Genomic DNA, 20,531 nt, shown 5'->3' with positions numbered 1-20,531 from the left:
CCCGCCGTCAGTACGGTAGTCGGCTCTCCCGTTGGTGCAGTTCTTCCACAAGACGCCGCCAGAGGCCGGTGTCTCATCATCAATCCAGCACCACCGTGACCGCGCCCAGTCCAGTCTCCACAGTGCAGGAGAATTCCTCCGTGCGAATGGAAGAGCTGCCCGGGAGCAGCAGCTATGGCTGAGCTGTCGTCGCCCGATTGGTTCCGGAATGTGCTCTCGAACTATCGGGCAAGCTACCTCCTACGCATTGAACACATGTAACTTCGATGTATTCTGGCCCACGTCTGCCCACGTTGTAGGTTCATGAGGACGGACATGTAGAGACCAGGCAAGGGAGGAGGGGTACAAGACAGGCGTGGGCGGTGGAAGCCACAGAGTCGCACGGGCGGCGCCAGGGCTGAGGGTGATCAGGGAGGAAGAAGAAGAGTATCTACATGGATTGTGCAGTGAAGACGCGGGCATGAGCGAAGGATCAACGGGGATGACACGACAGAGCAACCAGCAGAAGGTGGAGGCGATGGCGATGGCGATGGCGATGATGATGATGATGATGATGGATCGTGATGGGTATACAATCAGTACATGTAGGTATCCTACCTACCTACCTAGTACATAGGTACCCACAGTAGATACATGTAGGAGGTGCTTACACACACCCGCCAGAACTGAGAACGCACATGCAGCAAAGCAGTGTCACGCGCGGTCAACAGAGTTTCGCGTGACGGTGGCTCGGGTCATGGCCGGTCGAGCTAGATTCCTTCCAGCTAGACTCACGTCGCAGGGAACAAACGCATGCCCTGTGCTGCGACTCTGCGACCGGAAGCCCCTCTTCTCGCCGCTTCAGCCTTTATGTTGTCGATGCCAAGCTAACCGACTGACTACCTCCTACAAGGTATGTACATACATACCTTACCTACCTCTTACATGTACTGTACCTACCTACAGTACCTCACAACATAACCAAACACAACATCGCCATCGCACTGCTGTCCTACCCGACACGCTTGTGCTGAAAATACCACCGCCTCCTCCGCCTCCTCCTCCTCCTCCTCTTCCGCCGCCGCCTTCGCCTCACCGTCACCGTCACCGTCACTGTCACAGTCACTGTCACAGTCACCCACACTAACACCCACACCCACATCTACTCCCAGCCCCAGACCCACGCCTCACGCGCCGTCGGTAAAAACCACACTGCCACCGAAAGCAGGGAACTAGCTTTGTACCTGCATGACGGTATGTCTTAAAGCCTGTGGTGTGTCTCCAGTCCGCTGACAGCCTTCTGCAAATAGTAGTGTGTCCAAGCTAGTCTTGCGCTTATATCATCCATCACCTCGACCAACCTACCTTCTACCTCCTACCCGTCGCCTGTCTGCCTGCCATCCGCCGCGTCCACTCCAGCTCGCCTCGACACACTTTCATACTACTCTCGCACATCATGGCTCAGACTGCTCCGCTCCAGCAATCGCCAGGCTCCTTGCCGCATAGGCCTAAAGGTATGACACGTGCTGCTGCTGCTGCATCACTGGAACAGGCGTGGCTGATAAGTCCTCTGCAGGCATTCTGAAGAACTCGTCTTCATACCACACTTCGCCCAACTCCCGTGTCAGCCCCGAGCGACGCAGCTTCTCCAACAATAGCGATGATACAGCCGACCAAACACGTCCAGGAATGCCACCTCGCGAGCTTTCCGAAAAGGAGATCACACAGATGAATACGGAAGCCAACGCCGGTGCACACCGACGCTCGAGTAGTAACCCACAACGCAACAGCTTGGGCCGCCGCCTGTCCTCTCCAGCACACAACGGCGACCACCCTCAGGATGGTGAGCAGCAGAGATTGAAGTGGGACGAAGCCAATCTCTACTTGAACGAGGGCCAAATGGGCGGAAAGATGAAGATTGACGAGCCCAAAACACCTTTTGCCGGCAGATACGATCCTGGTGAGGACGAGGACGAGATCGAAAGCATCAATGCTCAAGAGCTGGCCGTAGACGAATTAGACATGAAGCCCCGTGCGCGCAAGGCCTCCGGATCCCGAGCCAAAGAGGGTGATATCCCAGACATTGATCTCGGCGAGCCAGAGATGGAACCGATTGCACGCCGTGAGAGTGACACGGAGCGAAGAGTCCACGTTGACCCCGATGAGATGGATCACGATGGGGGAAGCCATGGTGAGCACAACGAGGCGGACATGACGAGTGAAGAGCGAGAGAAGCACCACAAGTTCGAGGAGATGCGCAAGAAGCACTACGAGATGAAGAACATCAAGAGTTTGCTTGGGTTGGTAACACCGCTTTCTCCCATAATCGGTCCTGATGCTGACGGCTACAGCCACCCCGAAGAGCTTGATAGGCTCGATGATGAGTGAAGTGATCAACGAGATAATGAAGCATAGCGTTATAAGCAAGGGCAGGCTTGCACGCCTGACGATCTCCAGCATCGCGGCGTTTGTACTGAGCATTGGGTTGGCGCGGGTACTCAGTGGCCGCTGCAGGCCCTTCACGACTGTATATGAATTCCGGCTGCTTTCGCAGAGCCATGTAGCCTCGGTACACTGTTCGGCTGGCTCAGAGGGTTCTTTTTTGCTGCGCATCTCAGCGATACCGTCCCTCGAATTCTGTTGTCAAATTCTGTTACGTTGAATCGCTGAAGACTTCTGCAGGGCACGCTGTGGCCATATGCCGTTCTTCCACAATCCCTGCATGAGGTACGTAGTCGCACATGCTCCTTTGAGATCCAAGAATGTTTGTCAAACCGCTCTTGTGCATCATTGCACACTGGCCACGGAGAAATGCTTACACATAGTAAGAACATGCCTAGCACTCTATCTCGACACATCACCATGTGTCAGCGTGGAGGAAGATGGTGCACAAATCCATACGCGAGCTCTTGGCGGTTTCCTCGAAACAGCCGTTACCGAACTTCGCTTCATGTATCTGCTGCACCCTCACCTGCGAGCTTACCTGGAGCAAGTGTGTATGGCTGCAAGAAGACCAAATGCCAATATGTCCCAGGCGTCTAGGTAGATGGGACTTGTATCGCGTGTCAATCTACCTGGTGCTGCCTCGCGCCGAGCCAGTTCTTCATGCCACTCTCGATGGTTCACTGACCAACCAGGAGTGACTGAGATGTAATCATATATATATATCCTCTCTGATGAGGGACTCTGGTAAGCTTTTTTTTCGTTGCAAATCCATTGCTTTCGCAGTCTTTTCTTTTCTCCCTTTGCTCCTCCCAGAGAGCATCCATTCTTTCACCCAACCACTAGTCACTCATTACCGTGCAAACGCACAAACCCCTCCTCCTCCAGGCGAGGAGGTTGAATTCCGGGCAAGCATGAAACTCCTTTCACTCATTCCAGTCCTTGCATATACACCATACACACTTGGTCAAGTCTTCTCCTCGTACGTCGACGACAACGGCATTGTGCTCTGGCAAAACACCTGGGACAGCCAAGTCGGAGCAGGAAATGCACAATGGGGTCTCGCTCTGCCTCCGGTGAATGCAAGCGAGTACATGAATGAATACATTGGCCGTGTGGTGGCTCCCATTCCAGAAACGGGAACATGGCTTGGGATTTCTCACAGTTCGGGAATGACAGGCTCCCTCATTCTCCTCACCTGGGTCAATGGAGACCAAGTCATGACAGGTTTTCGGTATGCTTCGGGATATGTCGAACCGAGCGTCTACACGGGCAACGCTTCGCTTTCCGTCATTAGCTCTTTTGTCAATACCACTCACTATGGTTTGACGTACAGATGTCAGGATTGTTGGAGTTGGGAGCAAGATGGAGTATCGGGTTCGCAAGTGCCCAAGACGACATCTGCTGCTGCGCAGTTGCTGGGCTGGGCTCAAGCGACCACGGCGCCCATGACGCCAGAGGACACAGATACGGGTATTGTGCAACATGCAGCAGACGGAATCATGGCTGCTACGGTTGCGAGTGCTCGCAATGCAGCATACACTTCTTGGGTGTCCTTGGGAACTCCCACAGGTTCTCCTCCTCCTTCGTCGCCCTCGAATGTCACCACCATCACTCCTCCCACTGGCACAAATACTACGATTCCAACAGGTGGCTCCAACTCCACCGCAACACCTACTGCATCATCTACTCCCTCTTCCTCCCCTGCTTGCGCAAGCAATAGCACCATCACCTCGCAAACATGGGACTACATTGTCGTCGGTGCCGGAGCAGGCGGCATACCCCTCGCAGACAAACTCTCCGAATCCGGCGCCTCGGTCCTGCTCGTCGAAAAAGGACCCCCATCCTCCGGTCGCTGGGGCGGAACTCTCAAACCGGACTGGCTCGTAGGCACCAACCTCTCCCGCTTCGACGTTCCAGGCCTCGACAATGAAATCTGGCGCGACTCGGATGGAATCGCGTGCACAGACGTCTCTGTCATGGCAGGCTGTGTGCTCGGAGGCGGAACCGCAGTCAACGCAGGTCTCTGGTGGAAAGCCAATCCTACAGATTTTGATTATAATTTTCCAGTAGGCTGGAAAGGCGCAGACATGACGGAGGCGGTGGAGCGAGTGTTTGATCGGATTCCTTTTACGGATGTTCCGAGCCAGGATGGAAGGATTTATCAGGGTGAAGGGTACGATGTGGTGGGTGGTGCTCTTGCTGCTGCTGGATGGAAAAATGTGACTGCGGGAGATGTACCTGGGGAGAAGAATTTGACGTTTTCTCGACCGAATCACATGTTTGCTCATGGGGAGAGGGGAGGGCCCATGGCGACTTATTTGGTGTCTGCGAGCGAGAGGAGCAACTTTCGGTTGGTGACTAATACTTCTGTCGCGAGGGTCTTGAGGAATGGTGCGACGATGACCGGTATCGAGGTGGAGGCATTTCTGGACGGAGGTATCTGTGGCACGATCAATGCGAGCAACATTATTTTGAGCGCCGGCGCATTTGGCACACCCAAAATCCTCTTTCGATCTGGTATCGGACCTCAGGATCAACTCGAAACTGTATCGGCAGCAGAAGGCGACAAGATGATTGACAGCTCGAACTGGATCAACCTCCCTGTGGGACACAACCTGGATGATCATACGTCGACCGACATCGTCATCACCCACCCCAACGTCACCGTATACGACTTCTACGGCGCCTATACCGATCCCATCGACGCGGACATGGAGTTATACCTCCAAGGCAGAAGCGGCATTCTCGCGCAGTCTGCTCCGAACTTGTTAGCCGGGTTTTGGCAAGAAATCGATGGCTCGGACGGCATTACCAGACAGCTTCAATATACAGCTCGTGCCGAGTCCAGCCACGATGTGAGCAGCAACCACTCCATCTCCATTACACAGTACCTGGGACGAGGCTCGACTGGACGTGGCGTGGCCAGCATTACCGCAGCGCTGAACATGGTCGTCTCGAAAGTCCCCTTTGCAAGCAGTGCCGAAGACGTCGCCGCCATCAAATCCGGAATCGAATCTGTCCTCTCCGCCCTGTCACTCGACCCTTCCATTCAAGTCGTCTACCCCCTCTTGAGCAGCAACAGCAACAGCAACAGCAGTAGCAGCAACAACAATACGACAACAACAACCACCATCGACTCCTGGCTAGCAAACTACCCCCTCACAACCTCTTCTCGCTCCGCAAACCACTGGATGGGCACCGCCAAAATGGGCCTCGACTCCGGTCTCGTCGCAAATGGCACCGCAGTCGTCGACACGGATACCAAAGTCTATGGCACGCAAAATCTCTTCGTCGTCGACGCTTCTGTGTTTCCTGGAATGGTTTCTACGAATCCTTCGGCAATGATTGTTGCGGTGGCGGAACATGCTTCGGAGAGGATTCTTGCGAGGGGAAGAGATGATAAAAAGAAGAAGAAGGCGAGGGCTTTGAGGAGTCCTCCGACTTCTCGGCGAAGAGGGAGTTGCGTTGATTGTGGTGTTGCTATGTACATCTAGATCAGGTAGAGAGGTACATATACTTGAAAAGTTGGTGATCAACCATCGTGTTTTCGTCGTAGGTGAAAGGTAAGGTAGCGATAGCGTACCTAGGTAGGGTTATTTAGGTAGCACCATTTTAACTAACCAACCTGAAGCTACCTAGCGGCTAGCTCTACCAATACCTACCAATACATGTATGTACTCAGTAGGTACCACTACCACCAAATGAACTGTACTATACTGCACTGTACTATCAGGTATTGTACCTCGGTAGTGGTATATATCATCTTATACGGTATCAAATAGGAAGAGAGAGAGAGAGAGGGAGAGAGAGAGGGAGGGAGGGAAGGGTAGGCGACAACTCCGGTGTTGTACTACCTACTATGTACTGTAGGCGGGTAGGTACATATATGTATATATGTAGCAGCAGCATTGTTGCACTATGGCACCAACTAGTCGGGTACGAGGGGAAATACATATACATATTACCTTACCTACCTACCTTATATTACCTATGGTGGCTGCGTGTTGTAGTATCGTCTTTGCGGAGAAGTTAAGTGTGTATAAATGTATGTACCTAGGTAGGTAGGTAGGTAGGTAGGTATCTTGTATACGGCGTATGTATATTATCAACAGAGGGAAAACAGGACACTGCTTGTAGGCAGAGGAGAGGAGAGTAGAGGAGAGGAGAGTAGAGGAGAGGAGAGGAGAGGAGAGTAGGCGTCTAACGCGCCATTTCTTTTTTTCTTTTCTTCGCCCTGTTCCTAGCGAACTACACACTACAGACTATAGTACGATCAGATACTGTAAAACTAGTCTAGTCTAGCAGTAGGAAGAAGAAGAAGAAGATCGGAGCACATCGATTGGGCGAGTCTTTGGAGACTTTTTAGTATAGAGAACCCCCCGACCCGATGGTGAGTACAGGTAAGGTAGTAGTACAGTAGGGTACGGGTACTACTGTCATGTACGGCAAAGTTGGACATTCGGACTCATGTCGGTGGTTGTTTTGACGTAGCACGAGGGATTCTTGAGAGAAGAAGTCTAAAAAATCCTTTTTTCCTCGGCTGTTCTTTTTGCATCCTTGCCGCTTGCGCTTGCGCATGAGCATTGAGCATGTTTTTTTTTTGTTTTTGTTTCATTAAGGTAACATGGGGTTTTACCGATTTGAATTGAATTCCACATTTGATTGGAAAAGGGGGGCTGAATTCATGCGTGCTCATATTGGGGGCATGGCATTTTTCCAATCATGCACATCATTGCAGGCAGTCAGGCACTCGCGTCTGATGATAGTAAGTCCTCCTAAGACTCCTGATGACAGATTTTATCCGGGGGGGAACTCGCTGTCGGCAATAGCATGAGATGAAGTAAAGTGAGTGAGTGACACTACTGGGTAACTAGTTCTACTACTCTGCTACTACTCGGTTACTACTACTACTGCTGCTGTATTGGTTATTATAGCCTAAATGAGAAGTCATCTTCATGCATGTGCATGCCTGGTTGCGTTGCGGGCCGTACAGAGTATAAAATGAAGAAAGTAGATTGATTGGTATACAGGGAGGGTGAGGTATGTGTATGGCTGTATGCACATGTAGACATCCCACGCTGCAGGTCACCTTTGCATGGCTTTCTCTTGTTCTGTCTCTCTCTCTCGGGAACACTCTGTTGTGTGTGTGTGGATGCATATCTGACCCTCGTGGGAGTGGTGAGGGGAAATCACTCTACTCTTCCACATGCAGTCTTCCTCCCACTGGCTCTCTCCCCCTCGCACAGCATAGCACATCACACTGATCACAGCATCAGCATCAGCATCAGCATCAACATGATCCATCAGCACAAAACACGCAGGGACATCCCACGCTTTCCCGCACCTTCGTCTGCCAATTCTGGGGCCGCTAACAAACTACCAACTCAAACTCGTTATGCCCGTTCTCTACCACTCTACTGACACAGTGACACTACTGGGCGGTAATGTACCTGTATGTACCAGCCTACCTGGCCCGGCCTGGCCGTGCAGCTTGCATACGTAGGGAGGTACATACACATACACAACCGAAAATGATTCTGGTCCGCATATTGATGGTTTGTGTCGGGTCCACGAGTCACGACATCTTCATCACCTACCTCTACCTACCTATCTACTATAACCTACTGTACCTACCTACATGTATCTACCTTGCGGCTGTCTGCTCTGTTGGTGACGTCTGATCATTCTTCGTATTTATTATTATCATCATCATCATCATCACCACCACCACCACCATCATCATCATCATCATTGTCGGTTACGTCGTTTACATTGGGGGGGAAGCACATATCATTTGTACATATACCTACCACACACGCCTGACTCTTCGGCTTCGACACGCTTTCCATTTTACCCGCCCCCCAGTCACGACCTCGTTCTTCAGGACATACTTTGCGGACCATCCGAGAAGAGATTGTTGCTGCTGCTGCTACTGTTATTAACGGAATATCCTTCACTTGTGGACGTTGTCGATCGATCCCAAACGTCGACGACGACAGTGACTCTGGGAGGATTCTTCTCAGAAATCCGATGGGCCAGCCGATATCGGAGTCGACCACACTACTCAATGCGAACATTGGCTTCCTAGTGAGTTCTCTCTCTCTCTCTTCCTCTCTCTTCACAACACATATACATACCTCACCTCACCTAAACGAAGACGGAGGCTAAAATTTCAAGCAGAGGACGCATCTGGCCATTATTCATATCCCGACCTCAGCATATTCACTGTTCCTGCAACCCATCCTTGCCCTGCTCCTACATAACAACTCCCGAGACCAAGATGGTGCAGTCGTACCCCCGCATCGTCCCTGGAACTACTGGCTGCCATTCGTCAACTTGTCCATCACACCCAACGAATGCTCCATCGTGTGCCCCCGCGAGGAAGCCGAAGCGCTCTTCCAGCCGCTGATTGCATCTCTCAGCGCAGACTTGCAAAAGCACGTCTCCATCAGCACAGAAGACTACTCGGCCATCACCATTGGTGGCGAGGGCCTGGAAGCCGGGCAACGAGTGCTCGATTTGACCAGTCCGCTGGCATTGGCTGGCATTCCCATCTTCTTCATTACATCATACTACTCGGACTTCATCCTGGTCCCGTTTAGCTCTCGGCTTAAAGTCATCAATGCGCTGGAAGAACGTGGCTTCGTATTCGAGGCCGATAGTGAAGATGGCGAAGCAGGCCATATGACGAATCCGGCTTCACCGCTTTCGCCATCACATGCGCGACAAGGATCATGTTCTTCGAGCTCCAACGGTTCCGGCATCTACCACCAACACTATCACTATCACCATCAGAGTCTAATGACTCCCACGACCCCTCCAACACCACCACCCACCACCATCTCCGACCTCCAACTCAAAACCTTCCAAATCCTCGCTCGCAACCACATCTCCCCCTCCGTCGACCCCTCTCTCCAACTCATCACCTGCGCCGGCCTCAAAGACTCCACCCCGGGCTCATCAACCTCCAATTTCACCCAAGGAAAACTCGACGTGGGAATCGCCAAATGCCTCACAACCACACACCCTTTCCCCCCAAAATTCTTCTCTCTAACTCTGACAGACTCGGAATCCGCCTCCTTCACATTAGAAAAACGACTTTTGGAGAATTTTTTTCTGGGCGGTGAAGAAATTCTGTTGGGGACGCAGGCTCCGGAACAAATTCCTATTACGTTGGATTTGCACATGTTGCCTGTTGAGAGTACGGGGATTGTGTGTGGGGTTTCGAGTCGGTTGATTGAAGGTATGAAGGGGAGATTGGGGAGGGAGATGTTTAATATGAGTTATTTGAGTACGAGTCGTGCGGGGCATGTCATTGTGTATGAGGATGAGTTGGAGGATGCCATGGATGCTTTGCGCGGGGCTGAGGAGTTGCAGTTGGGAAAAGAGGAAAGGTGAAAAACTGGTTGTTTTGTTTCCTCCCCTTTTTGGGGGAGCGAGGGTGGCATGACTGTTTTATGTAGCATTTGTTGAACTCACCTTTTTCAATCTTCAATTTCTTTTGGAGAAAAAAATTGAACTTTCAGTTACGCCAATCGCATGCTCATTAAGGTAAGTAATGGACACCAAAGGCCCTCTGTATATCCTCCCTGGCTACACTTCTATTCTTGTATCTCACACTCTTTTCTCTTCTGGACAGACTGAGTGGGAATGTGGCAGAAACATCAAAGAGGACAAACTACATCATCATCGTTATCGTCATCATTATCATCAATCGCATCCATCACACAGATGCTGCATTTCCCAGCCTAGCGATGCAACATGCCCTTGACTTTGCCAAAAAGCTTCCCACCAAGGCCACCCTTAGCATCACCCTGCAAAGGCTTCGTCTCGGCAGGCGGTGGTGGAGGAGGAGGAGTGGAAGTTCCGTCGTAGCTAGCAGGCTGCTGCTGCTGCTGTTGTGGTGGTGCTGCTGCTGCTGGCGCCACATTCCCCACTGCAGCGCTCTTGCCTCCAACAGAGACTGTAAACAACACCGGATCACCCGCATTGACTTTTCCCGATTGGTCTTCTCCCCCATCGGGCTGCACATCATCGTACGCAAACGCGTATCCCTTCCTGTCGACATTGTGTTCGTGCACGAGCCTGGCGTAGTGGTTCGTAGGATCTCTCAGGTAAAACGTCTCGGGGTGACTCGGGTGATCTGCACAATCGGCCAGAGATGATCGCACGAATGATGCTGCGAGGCGAGGGATAATGGCGTTTCTCACAGCCGAGGAGCCGGTTGTGAAGGGCCCGCTGTTACAGCCGAGAATATCTGCTGTAGATGGCTTTTCGAACTCTTCGTCTCCGATTTGGAAACGATCGTGGTGATTGACTTGTCCCTCCAGCACGCCAGGGCCGGCCTGGGTGTTGATCTTGCATTTGCAATCGGACTTGTACTTTTGCCACACCTCGTCCACGTACGGCTCAAAGTACCCATCGAAGCTCGCTTGAACTGCATCTCCATGCGTGGCGTTCAGGATTCGTAGGTTGCGCCCGTCTTTGTTGATGACAAGTTTGTCCCATGGCCGGCCGTCCTTTTGCGCTTGTTCTCGAAGGCTTTCTGCCATGCGATCGAGACCGTCTGGCGCCATGCCCGCTACGTGCTGCACATCGCCCGAGCTGGTCTGCAAGTGGATGGAAATGGGGATCCGGGGGACATGATCGACGTACGAGATGTTCGCATACAATTGCTCATTGTTCAACGTGAATTCCGCAAAGCCAAAATTCACATTGGCATTGGGATCGCTGGGGTTGAGGACTGAAGGTTCGACCAGAGCTGGGCCTCCAGGATTGAGCAGAAATGTGAGATGGCCTTCCGCAATCCATATTCGCCCTCCTGCTATTTGTGGAATGGTGATATTGGCAATGTTTCCGGGCGGTCCTAGAGGTATGGCGCAGTCTTCTTGCAGCTGAGAACCAATGTCCTTGACTTCTGTTGGGAAGTAGAGGTCTTTCCCGTTTGCTTTGAGCAAACAACGCTTGCCTTCATGCTGTATGGCAATGCCGGTGACATAGGCATGGATGTTGTCAAGATCGCTGTCGTTCTTGAGGGCGATTTGCAGTGAGTCCGGCATATTGTGTGGTGTCGTTGAAGACTTTGGTAGTGTTGTCGGGTGAAGGTTGAGAGTGAGTAACTTAGATATAACCTAAGCCCATGTGAGCGAGCTGGAGGTGACGATTGCAGAAACCTGATTCGCGTGGAGCCGTGATGAAGTCAGCCAAGTGAACCCACCTCTTATTTACAAGTTTGTTCAGGCCAAATGGATTGATTAGAGAGCGAGTGGATTTCGAAAGTATCTGGTAGGTACATGTAGAGAAGGAGGTGTAGACGTTGTTGTCGCGTTTTGGGATAGAACCTAGCAGCGATGAAGAAAATAGGTACGGTATAAGGTAAGGTAGGTGGTATGTATCAAGTGAACACGAGCATGCCAATACTTCTTCTTCTGACCGGAAACTGCCCGATATGGTGTGGCTGCCGTGAAAGACTGATAACACGCTATGAAGGAGTTGCGACTTTGCAGTGTCTGAGTAACACCAGGTACTACATGGACCTAAGCTGCTACCTAGGAGGTAGTAGGTGTGTTTATGTGAAGTGATCAAGACGTGTCACCATTTTCCTTCTCATCCGGCTTCGCCTTTGCCGGCGGGCCACTATTCTCAACATCCCCACCACAACAACGCAAATATCAACAAATGTGCCGATGTGGAATGAATCCACAAGGACGACGATTGCGCTGTTACCGCTTAGATTCGGGATAGTCTTGCTGGTCTGCTGCACTCGTCTGACAGTGACGAATGAGCTAGAGCGAGTACACAGCAGAGACGTATCGTGCTCTCTCTCCACCAAGACTTTTGAAATCGATTGACGTTGGATTTGAGACGCCCTGGCTCGGGGATGAACACGTGGACGGGTGAACATGGCTTTTCGACATTTGACTCCTCGTCGCGAGCTCAGCATACGGGTATCTCGACCAGGTATTGGACAGGAATGCACACCGTAGCACTGGTTCGCCGTGCTTGAGAGAAGTTCAAGGTTCGTCGTCTGAAGCTCTGAGAAGCTGCAACTCGATATTTGTATGAACAAACACTGACGAGCTCGTGTGACCTGAAAGCCCATGGGATTGTGGTGCTGGTCACGCGCGTGGCTCCCACTCAGCGTGCGCTGATCTTCAGATCAGTACACTGCCTCAACGCGCGCTGACCGACGGTCTCGGGCATATCACGCAGTCCCATTGCTTCGAGCACTTGCCATTCTCTGCGGCTTTCCACCCTGTAACGCACGGAGTTGGTCCTCACTCTTGCGCACCAGCTGCATACTTTTCCTCGCCCGTTCCCGCCCATCCTCGACCTCCAGGTTGGGATTCTCTTTGTGCATCGCTTCACACCTCCTCTTCATATCCTCACAAAAGTCCACTATCTTTTGCTGGAAATCCTTCTCGTGCTTCTTCTTCCAGTTCTTCGCTGCAAAGCCGCTGAATGTGATCCAGGTGCGATAGACACAGGCATCGTCCCCCTTTTCCTCAATTTCATTGACCCTTTCGTCCTTGATCACGAAGCCCGGAACCAAGTAATTGGCGTTGTCACTCACCCATCGGATGCGTGTGACATTGCCGCCTGCTGCGTGGCTGGGACGGCCATCGTGTTTGTGTTTCAGGGGGTCGAGGTGCATGCAGACTTGTTTGCTTTTAAGGGTTTCCTGCTCGTTCATCTGCACGGTGAAGGTCATGAAGGTGCCCTGCTCGAGGCGCAGGTTCCTCCTGTGTGCCTGAGGGTGCTTGGTGATGAGCACATCGGGATTGAACGTGTTCCATTCGCGCCAGGAGTGCAGGTCGAGGAGGGCTTCGTAGGGGTACTGCGGCGGCGTGTTGATGGCGATTTCCGCATACACGCTGAACTTGCCGCCGTCGGGGATGGTAGGTGTCGCGCGGGGGCCCGTGTATGCGTTGGAGCGGAACTGGTGATCGGTGTATGCTGCGCCGGGAGCCATGTTCAACAGACAGGTGGAAGTACGACACCCCCGTCGTCTCGATCACAACACCCGTCTATATACCTGATACCCGTGTGCTGAATAAATATGTTCTAGCGTGGTCGTCCGAGGGCCGTTACGAAGCACAGACGGGGAGGTTATACGACCAGTATTTCTATACCGTGACGCACGCGCTCGTTGGTCCAGAGCGGAACTAGATGAAGATCGCAATCCGATGCATTATTACAGTACCTGGTTTCATAAGCCCATCTTCAGCCTCAGCACTGTCAGCAGCCTCACAGCTCTCTCTCTCCTCCGAATCCCGAATCAGGTCAACCTCCACCGTCTCCACTCCACTTTCACATGATGTGCACTAGGAGGTAGGAGAGAATTAGAATTAGAACCGGTAGAGGTGTGCCTCAGGCTGCTATGTCATGATCCTGTACGGTACGGTAGCTCCCTGCCTTACCTGTTGGAGATGAGCGCGACTTCCATCGTGACGCGTTGTTGATTGTTTGTACCTGACATGTCCATGTACCGTTACCGCTACCGCTACCGCTAATTCTCGCTCTCGGCCTGCACCACCACGCGCCACAAGACTTCCATCGAACATCTGCAGCTGCTCGCATGCCGGTACAAGACGTCTTCCATCACCATGCTGTCCAGCGATCAAGCCGCGGAGCTGGTGGCGCGGCTGCAGGAAACGATTGTGGCGTGCAATGAGCGCTGCCTGTACTTCGCTGCGCAATGGTCTGCCGAACTGCTGAACTCCTTCGATGAGGCCTCGGACCTGGTCGACGCCGATGGCTCTGATACGGAGATTGACGAAGAAGACGCTGCATCAACCACGATAGTCCCACCGAACAAGGATCCCAAAGAGGCACGGCGGGAAGCGAAAGAACTGCCACGCTATCTCATGGCCAAGTCCTTCTTCGACTGTCGTGAGTTCGACCGCTGCGCCGCTGTCTTTCTGCCCGGTCAGCTCCCTCATGCCACTCCATCATATGAATCAATTTCGCCCTCGAATGTCACTTCCACACCAAAGAGAGAGCGGCAACCACTCAGCTCGGCTCACGCACGTACGCAGAAGCTCAAGCGTGCGCCTCCCCCTACAGCACCGAAGAATTTGAGTCAGAAATCCCTGTTTCTCGCTCTCTATGCCAGATACTTGTCCGGAGAGAAGCGAAAGAATGAAGAATCGGAGACTATTCTGGGCCCGAATGACGGCCCCTCCACTGTCAACAAAGAGGTCTCTGGGATTGCAGCTATTCTGGATGAATACTTCAACGCCAGAGGCGGAATTGAGAACTTGGCAAATTCTGAGGGCTGGCTGGACTATCTCTTTGGCATCATACTAATCAAATCAAAATGTGAAAGGCTCGCGATGCAGTGGTTGCTGCGCAGTGTCAACCTCAATCCATGGAATTGGTCTGCGTGGCTGGAATTGGCTTCACTAATCGAGGGCCCCGAGCAACTTGATGACAACTTCAAGGCGAGCCTGCCGAAGAATGTCATGACCTTCATTTTCATCATCCATTGCAACCAGGAGCTCTTCCAACAGGATCAGTACATTTTCGATATATTGAACAACATGCTGAGCATCTTCCCTCGCTCAGCCTTCTTGACCCAGCAAAAGGCACTTCTGCTATACCATGCACGCGAGCATGATGAAGCTGCAGATGTCTTTGAAGACCTGCTTCGCCGCTTTCCTCATCGTCTGGATGCCATGGAAATATATAGTAATCTTCTGTATGTCGTTCAGAACAGACCGAAGCTGGCCACACTAGCTGCAATGGCAAGCGACACGGACAAATTCAGGCCTGAGACCAATTGCATTCTCGGGAATTATTATAGTCTAATAGGCGAGCACGAGAAGTCCGTTCTTCACTTTCGACGCGCATTGGCTCTTGACCGCAACTGCCAAGAAGCATGGACACTCATGGGACACGAATACATCGAACTCAAGAACACCCAAGCGGCTATCGAGTCATACAGGCGCGGAGTCGACACCAATCGCAAAGACCACCGTGCATGGTATGGCCTTGGCCAAGGGTACGAGATGCTCGAATGTCACAGCTATAGCCTGTTCTACTACAAGCGGGCAGCGGCGCTGCAGCCGCTGGATCCGAAGATGTGGACCGCTGTTGCGAAGGCGTACACGAAGTGTGACAAGAACATGAACGCTATCCAGTCTTACAAGCGGGCACTCATTGCCGGTGCGCAACTGGACCCTGCGGCTAGCTTCGGGAATGGAAACGTCGACCCACTTGCTCAGGCAGTCGGTGGTGCTCTGGACCCCGGGATTTTATATGAAATCGCATGCTTGTATGAGAGGCAGAGCAGCTACGATGAAGCCGCTGCATACATGGAGCTCGCTCTCGCCCAAGAAGAAGGCGTAGAAGAAGGCGATGAAGGTCTTGGGGTCACACAGATCACCAGTCGTGCTCGGCTCTGGTTGGCCCGATGGAGCTACACCTGTGGTGACTGGCAGCAATGCATGGACCTCGCCAACGAGCTTTGTCAGGATGGAGTCGAGGTCGAGCTCGCCAAGAGCTTGGTCAAGGACGTGAGAGCTCGCATGCAAGAAATGACGGAACAAGGAGACCCGCGACGTTTCAGCGGAGCATCCGAAGAACTCTGAAATACAAATGATTGACACCAGGAATGATTGTGTGACGAGTGCACACTGCCCTCTGCCGGCTCGTGCACTCATATCACACAGCACAGCTGATCAACTGATCAAAGGAACTGAGATGCCTACCACAGCTGCTGACTAAGCCTGCATTGCTGATAGGTACCGATAGTCGATACCTCTTGAAATGGAACACACTTTGGAACCTGCGTCTCCCACATCCCAGTGATGAAAATATGGCACACTCGTTCAACCTTAGCCTTGGCCTCGAAGGTACACATGTACTGATCACTGGAGGCTGCGGCTTCATCGGTCGTGTGGTGACGGAGGCTTTCCTGGCCGCAGGCGCTAATGTCTCCATCGTGGATTTACCAGAAGCCGTCGCAAATCGGCAGCACTATGGCGGCAGACACAACTCCATACTCTTCTTACCTGCCGACATATCGCAGCCCGACTCTGTCAGCAGTGCGTTTTCGAAGGCTGAGGATGGCTTCGGTGCAGTGGAGTGCTGCATTGCGTTGGCAAGTACAGATCTCAGCAGCTTGCAGCAGACAGAAAGTATTTGCGATATGGACCCCAAAGTACGCACTTGCCATGCTTACCGTATCGAACGTGACGACTCGTGGTACTGATGATTGCTGCTCTACAGATATGGCAGGACGTCTTCAACGTTAACATCAACGGTACCTTTCTCACGGCGCAACGCTGGCTTCGCGGCATCCGATCTGCGTTGAAAGATCCCATTGCAGCGCCGAATCTTCGAAACGTCAACCTCATCATTATGGGATCCGAGTCGGGCAAGTTTGGCGTGCGTACCATGGCTGCTTATGCGGCAGGTAAAGCTGCAGTGCAATATGGTCTGCTACAGTCATTGGCGCAAGACGTTTCGCGGATTTACATCAAAGGTCGCGTCAATGGGGTGGCGCCGGGTGCTGTCAATACCACTCGATTTCAGGAAGAGTGCGAGCGCTATGGAATGCAGTGGGAGTATGAAGAGTGCCAAGCTACTGTTCCCATGGCGAAGCCTGTGGCGCTGGAGGATGTCGCCAGGACGATTTTATTCTTGGCCAGTGAGAGATGGAGTGGTTCTACTCATGGCCAGCTTCTGCACGTGGACGGAGGTAAGCACGCACTTTCGCATGATCATTCAGATTGGTGTTGCTGTGCCTCGCTCATCAAGACACCTGCTGACCTTGGGGAATTTCCTTTGTGCTGCAGGGAAGACGGGTAGTTTGGTATGGCAGCCTGGAGAGGCGGCGATAAGATGTGGCTAAGTGAAGTACTTTGCGCTTAATTTCGCTTTCACCCGTTCTGGAGCTGGGAGGTACAAGTAGGAGGTACTCTGATACATAAAACGCAGGTCTGCCGCAGACCTAGTTCAACTTATTTATTGAGTTGGGCGAAAGGATCAAGCGCATGTCAGCACTATTCCCCTTCCGCAGCAGTGCTGACCCCACATGGGCCGGCCGCCAACGCCACACAGCTGGGGGAACGAACGACTTCATCTTATATTGTGTGATGAGTACCTAGGAGGTACTAGGAGGTATGACTTCGCCGCCTCGGAAAGGTGTTTGCCAAGACGTGAGGGATATTAATAACCCAGCGGTGTCCAAGACACCCTGGACGGCAATGCTGCGTGCAGAGCCTACTGGACAGTGTGAACACTCTCAAATCATCGTTGCGCCCGTGTCACACGTGGAAAGGAAAGATCCGCATCCGAAGGTGTACTGGTGACTGGTGTACCTGGTGTGAGATCTTCTCCATCTGGAAGCTGGAGGAGCCTGGTCGCCTGCATTAGGTACTATTGCATATGGCAGTGTGAGGAAGTGAAGATCGACATTCATGTAGGTATCCTCCGAATGATTTCAGTCTCCTACTTTTGTATACCAAGTGATGAGTGTCACTGTGTCACAATGCTATAATTTCGGTACATCCTCTTCAAGCCACAGGTACAAGAATCGAATTCCTGCCTACTCTTTCGGTCGACCTACTGTACTTACTTACTAGTATATATCATAACTAATGTCAGCCAGGTATCTGCATTCACAAAACAAGCACAGTACCGCTCAACTCCCGGCAGGATCGGCTAGGAGTGTACCTTAGGTACCGTAGGTGGTGCAATGTCGAACACGAGGAAAAAAGGTACCTGTATCCGTGGACTGCCGCAGTTCACGATCTGTGACTGGGATAACCTACTAGGCTATGCTTTGTTTTTTCTTCGTAATGCCCTCATTGCCCCAGACAGAACAAACAGACCACACCCAACGCGTGCGTACAGGCAAGGGCTTTTACAGGCATATTACCTACTTACAGTCCCTAGTTTCCTAGTTTCCTAGTAGCTTTTGTAGCCGCAGTGTAGCGAGGTGAGAGGATCGAGCATGTAACTTATACAGGTAAAGGTCAGGTAAGGTAAGTATATGATGATGGCGATGCTCCTCGTCGTTCCGATCTGGTAAAAAAGTTCCTACTCCTCCGTCACTATACTATACCTTACCATACCATATCCCTACCTAACCTGACCTTAGGTAGGTAGGTAACTCTTCACATAGCGGATTCTTTTAAAGCTCTCGACCATGTTCTCCCACAGACTCCTTGTGGCGCTGAGCGTGGCGACGACTCTGGCATATGCGACTCCTCCTCCTTCTCCTCCTCTTTCGTCTGTGAGGGAGTTTTGCAATTTGACGGTCGATGTTGCTGTGATTGGAGGTGGTGGCGGTGGAGCGTATGCGGCGGCTAGATTGCATCAACAAGGTTACAAAGTGGCTCTCATTGAGCGTGATGGGAGACTGGGTGGTGAGTTTGTTATCTTCTTTTCTTCTTTCTTGTTTTCTGTGGAGGAGCATTCTGCTAAACAAAAGTGCACTCGCTTCTACACTGCACAGGTCATGTGAATACATACCGTGATCCTACCTCGGGAGGAACATTCGACTATGGAGTGCAAATCTTCTCCAACATCAGCGTTGTGAGAGACTTCTTCGGCCATTACAAGATCCCTCTCGTGCCCGCCGGTCCACTGGGAGGTTCCACATCGCAGACGGTCGATTTCTCTTCTGGACTTCCCATCACAGTACCACAGGACACTGCTGCCATTGGCCAGGCTCTGATGGGATATGGCGCTCAGGTGGCCAAGTATCCTTCTCTCAATACCTTTTGGAAGATCCCACAGCCCATTCCGGAGGATCTGCTGATGCCTTTTGGTGCTTTTCTTCAAAAATATAATCTGCAGAGTTTGGCCTATATCGTGTATTCTTACCAACAAGGCCTGGCCAATGTCCTGGCTCAGACGACTCTTTACTTGATCCGCTTCTTCGATCGTAAGTATATATACTTCCCCCTCAGAAAATATGAAAATTGTCTGGAGAAAGAAGAAGCCTCAATCTCACAATATCTCTCTTTCTGTATATGTAGTGCAACAAGTCCAAGACATTGCAAACTCGGCCTTTATGGTAAACGGCCTACAAAACAACCAAGCCCTCTACGACGCCGTCGCCACCGAACTCGGCAACAGCGTCCTCCTCAACACGCAAGCCACCAAAATCGTCCGCACAGACAACGCCGTCCTCCTAGACGCCAAAAGCACCAACACCGACTACCAAATCACCGCCAAAAAACTCCTCATCGCCATCCCACCCACGCCCGAAAAACTCCAATTCCTCGACCTCCACGATGATGAATTCTCTGTTTTTAGTAAACTCAACGCTTCCCACTATTGGAATTCCATCGTCCTCAATTCCGGTCTTCCTCCCAATCTCACCCTCACCAACATTTCCCCTGCAGCTCCTCTCGCCATTCCTTCCGTTCCAGGCGTCTACACGATTAATATGACTCCTTTTCCAGGCGTCGTGTGCCCTCTATATGGTTCCGATCATGCACTCTCCGACTCGGATGTGCAAGCAGATATTCTCGCGACGATTAAACGGATTCGACAAGGGATGAATATTTCTGTGACGACGGAACCGGAATTTGTGGAATTTAATTCGCATAATCCTTTTCATTTTACGGTTTCCCCCGAGGAGATTTTGGGAGGGTTTTATGATCGGATGGAGGCGTTGCAGGGGCAGAGGAAGACGTGGTTTACGGGTGCTGCGTGGAGTAAACCTGCTTCGTCGGCGATTTGGAATTTTACAGAGTATCAGATTTTGCCGGGGTTGATGGAGGGGTTGTGAGTTGGGTGGTTTGTGTAGTACCTACATTACCTTATGTATGCAGTTGCATGGAGGAGGAAGGGAAAGGAAAAGGGGGATGGGATGGGAGTGTCACATATAATAGAGTAGTAGATCTACCTATTTGTATATATTTATTCGGGAAGAAAAAAAAAGAAAGCTGAGTCTGTTGTTGTAAAGTATATTGCGTGGCGTGTATCTCAACATGTAGTAGTAATGTGTACATGTATACTTTATGCAATACAGGAAGGTATCGAAATGATGTTGAAAACGGAGTCTAGAATTTATGCACACCATCACATTCGATGGGAACTACCTGGTATTGATCCGGCCATATCATTAGACAAATATCAAAAAAAGA

General features: G+C 51.6%; 7 protein-coding genes across 7 annotated transcripts; 5 read left to right on the top strand and 2 right to left on the bottom strand.

Moving 5' to 3' along the window:
* Nucleotides 1–981: 981 nt before the first annotated feature.
* On the top strand, nt 982–2,567 carry SEPMUDRAFT_149731 (uncharacterized protein). The gene is made up of 4 exons (XM_016905735.1): nt 982–1,233; nt 1,290–1,493; nt 1,556–2,279; nt 2,331–2,567. Exons 2-4 carry the CDS (start codon nt 1,436–1,438, stop codon nt 2,365–2,367), a joined length of 819 nt encoding a protein of 272 aa, XP_016759998.1. The 5' UTR covers nt 982–1,233; nt 1,290–1,435; the 3' UTR covers nt 2,368–2,567.
* Nucleotides 2,568–3,335: 768 nt separating this feature from the next.
* On the top strand, nt 3,336–11,497 carry SEPMUDRAFT_67241 (FAD/NAD(P)-binding domain-containing protein; the record flags this gene model as incomplete). The annotated part of the gene is made up of 3 exons (XM_016909782.1): nt 3,336–5,888; nt 8,290–8,511; nt 8,605–11,497. 3 exons carry the CDS (start codon nt 3,336–3,338, stop codon nt 9,820–9,822), a joined length of 3,993 nt encoding a protein of 1,330 aa, XP_016759996.1. The 3' UTR covers nt 9,823–11,497.
* On the bottom strand, nt 8,289–11,497 carry SEPMUDRAFT_126280 (glycoside hydrolase family 64 protein). Its single transcript, XM_016902051.1, has 2 exons — nt 8,605–11,497; nt 8,289–8,511 (listed from the first exon to the last, which is right to left on the bottom strand). Exon 1 carries the CDS (start codon nt 11,481–11,483, stop codon nt 10,173–10,175), a length of 1,311 nt encoding a protein of 436 aa, XP_016759997.1. The 5' UTR covers nt 11,484–11,497; the 3' UTR covers nt 8,289–8,511; nt 8,605–10,172.
* Nucleotides 11,498–11,683: 186 nt separating this feature from the next.
* SEPMUDRAFT_149730 (uncharacterized protein) lies at nt 11,684–13,504 on the bottom strand. Its single transcript, XM_016905734.1, has one exon. It carries the CDS (start codon nt 13,394–13,396, stop codon nt 12,629–12,631), a length of 768 nt encoding a protein of 255 aa, XP_016759995.1. The 5' UTR covers nt 13,397–13,504; the 3' UTR covers nt 11,684–12,628.
* A 422-nt stretch (nt 13,505–13,926) lies between these two features.
* On the top strand, nt 13,927–17,593 carry SEPMUDRAFT_149729 (anaphase-promoting complex subunit CDC23). The gene is made up of 3 exons (XM_016905733.1): nt 13,927–16,588; nt 16,657–17,128; nt 17,226–17,593. Exon 1 carries the CDS (start codon nt 14,031–14,033, stop codon nt 16,014–16,016), a length of 1,986 nt encoding a protein of 661 aa, XP_016759993.1. The 5' UTR covers nt 13,927–14,030; the 3' UTR covers nt 16,017–16,588; nt 16,657–17,128; nt 17,226–17,593.
* SEPMUDRAFT_117833 (NAD(P)-binding protein) lies at nt 16,244–17,281 on the top strand (the record flags this gene model as incomplete). Its single annotated transcript, XM_016901374.1, has 3 exons — nt 16,244–16,588; nt 16,657–17,128; nt 17,226–17,281. The coding sequence occupies 3 exons, from the start codon at nt 16,244–16,246 to the stop codon at nt 17,279–17,281; spliced, it is 873 nt and encodes a 290-aa protein (XP_016759994.1).
* A 987-nt stretch (nt 17,594–18,580) lies between the features above and the next one.
* On the top strand, nt 18,581–20,309 carry SEPMUDRAFT_133847 (amine oxidase, flavin-containing superfamily; the record flags this gene model as incomplete). Its single annotated transcript, XM_016902593.1, has 3 exons — nt 18,581–18,800; nt 18,890–19,321; nt 19,416–20,309. 3 exons carry the CDS (start codon nt 18,581–18,583, stop codon nt 20,171–20,173), a joined length of 1,410 nt encoding a protein of 469 aa, XP_016759992.1. The 3' UTR covers nt 20,174–20,309.
* Between the last annotated feature and the right edge of the window lie 222 nt (nt 20,310–20,531).

Source organism: Sphaerulina musiva, assembly GCF_000320565.1.
Source record: "Sphaerulina musiva SO2202 unplaced genomic scaffold SEPMUscaffold_6, whole genome shotgun sequence".
In the NCBI taxonomy this organism is placed as follows: domain Eukaryota; kingdom Fungi; phylum Ascomycota; class Dothideomycetes; order Mycosphaerellales; family Mycosphaerellaceae; genus Sphaerulina; species Sphaerulina musiva.
Note: the sequence above shows the minus strand (reverse complement) of the source record. Positions and strands in the feature narration are given on the sequence as shown.